Here is a 4,717-nt window from a genome sequence, read left to right on the forward strand (position 1 = left end):
AATTTCATTCCATTATTTTTTTTCTTTCATTTTCATTTTAGGTTTTAAAATTTAACATAATTTTCATTTTTAGAAATAATTTACTTGATATATTTCATTTCAAAACATGATAATTAATTTTAATATTCCATATATCATTTATTTTTTCACAGGATAATTAATTTTTTCACACTTTGTTGCATAAAATTTTTGCTTAAAAATCATTAATTTTCTTTTCACCAAAAATTTTCCCAATTTTTCTGTTACGTTAAGCACAACGCGAAAATGAAGACTAACGTTTTTCGCAAAACTTTCTGCCCACAAGGTGGTTGTTTCGCGTCCAGAGAGGACCCATCCGAGAGCGCTTTTCTTCTCTTCGTTCTCAATATTTTTGTTTGCGTACACCGCAAATGATAAACAAAACAGAAAAACGTGTATTTTCCATTCTCTGTTTATGAGTTTTCAATGACTTTTATCACAATCCGTTTTGACGCAATTTTCAAGGACAAAGAAACCTGACAGATTTATTTTGTTCTTTTTAAACTTGCATGTGACATTTAAAGTTAGGGGTTTTACCGGTTCTTTACATACCTGAGTTGAAATAAATTTGCATGATAGTACAATTGTTCGCAAATACCTGCTATATATAAATAATATAATAGAAAATATATTTAATTAATTTCGATTAATTTCATTAAATATTTCGAACTTCAAACTTATTCTCGAACTTATTAAAAATACCAATTATATATAAATAATATACATAAAATATTTTTTTTTTCCAAAAAATGTTTGGATTTTATTCTCCGTTCCAAACAGATTAATATGTATATGTATACTTAAGAACTCTTTGATAATTTTGGGATCATTAGAACTGGCTGAACATAATTTTTGTTATTACATGCTTAAGGTGGTCGTATTAACCGAAATCCATCCATTGAAAATTGCATTCTTTTAAGCAAATATAAACAGAGTTCGTCAAAAACTAAATGCAAATTCAATTCGAAAAGCATATCCTGACAAATATGGTAGCGACGTGAAATCTATTGATGACGAAGAGGACTTTACATACCTGAAATCCACTAAATCTAATAAAACTACCGAATGTCATCCTCTATAGTTATAATAATCAAATTTTAAAAATTCGCAAATGCAAATGGTGTTCGGAGCATATAATTTTTAACATTTGATTTGTAAATAAAAAACATACGATTTCCTTAATTTAAAACAGTATGAACATTTTCGAAATTAATCTAATTTCATTTTTACGAAATTAAGGAAATTTGGCTGTCTAAACATAGTATTAAGGCCATTTTCCTTAATATCGTTCTAATCTTAAAATCGAATTTTGTATGGAAAAAACAACTTAATTTTACTAAAACGAAGACGAAAATAAAATTTTTGTGAAATTAAGTTGTGCCTGAGCATAGTATTATATTGGCTGTGTGCGAGTTCGAGTATATTGAGGTAAAGTGAATTGAAATTTTCTAGAGATTTTTTGCATTGCACTTATGTGAATATTTATTTATTTATTTATTGCACTTATTTATTATTTTTGCCTAAAAGTTTTTAAATTTATTTATTTATTTACTATACATATTGTAAAATTTTCACCATGGTAACACCTAATTTACCTAATTTTTATCTAATTTACCGTACTTGAAATTCTGGTAAATACCGTATTCTCAATTTACCATCAATTTACTCGAACACGCACACAGCCTGTAGCTTTTTATACAAAATGTTGATGATCTGTTACATCTATACAACTATAGTGAGTTCATAACAAAATGAGCCACTGTAAAAATAATCAGCTGTTCATTTGCAAACGAAAATTGCATCAAAATAAAAAATGTAGCCAAAACATTAAATACGCGTTCAATTTGTTTACTAAAAATGACAATAATAAATTATGTAAATACTAAGTAACAAAAATGAATGAAAACAGTAGCAATATTACATTTTACGAAGCCCAACAGACAACAAATACTGCAATGCAGCAAGATAAAAACCATGACATGATGCTTGATTTGAGTTTAAGCGGACAAAAATCTGCTAACATATTTGCAGGTATATTAAATGAATAATTTTAATAACATAATTTAAATACATTAATATTTTAGCTGATCAAACACCGACACCTACACGTTTGATTAAGAACTGCGACGAAGTGGGCCTGTTTGATGACTTGCGGCATGTTAATCCCTTCGATGAAACCTTTCGACGTGCTGTTGAACAAAACGAAGTTGGAAAAATAAAACAAACTCGTAACGAAAACAATGAATCCCAGCCAGAAGAAGAATCATTACATACACCGCAAGTTTTCCCGTTATTAGAAAGCAATGGAAATGCACTATTTCAATCTTGTGAGAAGACATTAGAAAGTCCATCAACTGCCGGTGTCGCTTTAGATGTAACCGTTGTAGATCTCTTAAGCGATTGTGCCGCTTATATAAATAGACAAAATTCCTCTGGAAGTAATTGCAGTGAAGAAAAAAAACAAAATAAATATCGTAATATAGCAGAAAAACCAGAAACAAATAATTGTCTACAAATAGCACCAACATCAATACAATTAATACAACCACAACTCATAACATTAAGTTTTCCAAACGACAGTGAAAGTATAACACAGTCTAAGCAAACAATTAATGCTATACCAGTACAAACCGTAAAGCCATTCATTTTACCTAAACCAGCAACTGCCACAGTAGCCAAACATCATAATACTTCAACTGCAAACAGTGCTGTTACTACAAATCATATCACAATAAACTCACCAAGTATTAACAATGAACCAAGTAGTGCTAGCCTCACGCCAACTTCACAATTGCCCATTAAAGAACGCTTGAAAGCTATACTTAATCAAAATAATAGACGCAGTATTGAAATTCCTATAAAAACCAATAATCGCCAGAGGACTATTGCCGGCAAAGCACACTATAAATTTGATGAAGATTGTATGGAGCGGCGACGTGCTGCTGCCACACGTTATCGAGTTAAAATGCGTAATGAACATAAAGATTTAAGAAGGAAAAATATTGAATTGCAAGCCGAAAACGAGAAGTTACGAAATCGTGTAAGTCAGTTGGAACAAATATTGAGTAAACAACAAACAATAGGTGCTCAACTATCTACAGATGGTAATATGTTTTAGAATTTTGTGTTTTAATTTTTTAAAACTAATAGTTTTTGTTCACTTTTTTAGGTACCAATAAATCAGCCATTTCTCTGATTAAATCAGAATTCGAGATTCCTTCATCAACGATTAAACTCGTAATGAAAATTCCAAAGATGGTTGTCACACCAAATGGTCCACCTCTTTTTCAAAATCCTATAACGTATAGTATTGAAAAGAAATAGTAGAGATTAAACTGTGTTCTTTTATATTTCCTAAGAAAATAATTAAATTGTTATTCTATGTTTTTAATGTTAAATATAATTTCACCGTTACTGTGCCATTAAAAGGAGAGCAAAGAGCTGTTCCTGAATTCTGATCAGTGTATATATAAAATAATAGTTTTATTTATAAAAGCAAACTATATCCTTAGAAGCTATATAATTTAAGTTATTTGGAATTGTAAAAATAAACCTTATAAAATATTTTCAAACAAATTAAACAAATTAAATTAAGTCAATACTTAAAAACAGTTTAAACAATATTCTATTGGGTGAACCAATATCCAAATGGGAATAAAATGCTAAAATTCTCTCGTGCCACATAGATGCTCACCCTAATGGCATCATGTTTGGTACCACCTTTTTTCTCAGATGGACTTCTTGATTCTTCTTATCATGTCTATAACGAAATCAATTGCAATCGGGCTAACATCAGTGAAGGCAAATATAATCGTAAACTAACAGCTCTTCACACAGATATAGTATTCTCAACGAAATCGTCTAATGAAGTTCTCAATACGTCTTCGTCTAATGTTACTTGCGAAGAACGACCCCGTGTAACAAAACTGTTCAATTCAAAGGTATTTTCTATTTAAGCTAGACCAGTATATTGGGTTATTGCAAGCATAGGACAATCAAAGAAGAGTTAATGAATAATGAACAACTTAACCGAAATTCTACGGTCTAATTTATTAAGTAAGGCCACTGAACAACATCAAATTATATACTAAAAAATAGGCAAAAATGGTTTTCCAATGTATTGTGTTGTCGCATCATTGTCCTTCCCTACTTAAATTCACTATGATATGGGTTTCTCTCTATTTAAATTTTTGACAGTTTGTACGTAGTTTACTATGACCTGGGTTTCACTGTATTCAAATTTTGGACAGTTTGTACGACAAATGCAGTTGTAGCTGCAGTGGGTGCGTACAATGCAAGACTGAATTATATTTTTACGTTTTCATTACAATATGTACAATAAAATAGGTCTGTTCCACGCGCTACTCGTAGTAATAGTACGTTTACATTGGCTCTTAATGACTGATTTAGGTCAAAAAATCACAACTGAAATCATATGATTGATTTCTGCGTACAAAATCTCATATGTGAAAATGACTAATATGGCGTTTAAACCAAAGAATCTCCTTTTTTTAGCTTCAATTAAGTATTTTTTGGGAAGTAGAAGTTAAATCGTTTTCAAGGGAATGCAACATTTGTTTACTTTTTTTTGTAAATATGTCAAAAACAGCTCTCTCAAACTGTCAAAATGCCATGAGTGAAAAGTTTCATCACTTCGAACGGAACGTTTCACCACCTTAAACGGTCTTCAATTTTTTTT

The 4,717-nt window shown here is 30.3% G+C and overlaps 1 protein-coding gene across 1 annotated transcript; it reads left to right on the forward strand.

Moving 5' to 3' along the window:
* Positions 1 to 1,729: 1,729 nt before the first annotated feature.
* Positions 1,730 to 3,508, forward strand: LOC119685826 (cyclic AMP-dependent transcription factor ATF-2-like). Its single transcript, XM_038100213.1, has 3 exons — positions 1,730 to 2,049; positions 2,103 to 3,122; positions 3,188 to 3,508. The coding sequence occupies exons 1-3, from the start codon at positions 1,914 to 1,916 to the stop codon at positions 3,340 to 3,342; spliced, it is 1,311 nt and encodes a 436-aa protein (XP_037956141.1). The 5' UTR covers positions 1,730 to 1,913; the 3' UTR covers positions 3,343 to 3,508.
* The last annotated feature ends 1,209 nt before the right edge of the window (positions 3,509 to 4,717 follow it).

Source organism: Teleopsis dalmanni, chromosome 2 (assembly GCF_002237135.1).
Source record: "Teleopsis dalmanni isolate 2A chromosome 2, ASM223713v2, whole genome shotgun sequence".
In the NCBI taxonomy this organism is placed as follows: domain Eukaryota; kingdom Metazoa; phylum Arthropoda; class Insecta; order Diptera; family Diopsidae; genus Teleopsis; species Teleopsis dalmanni.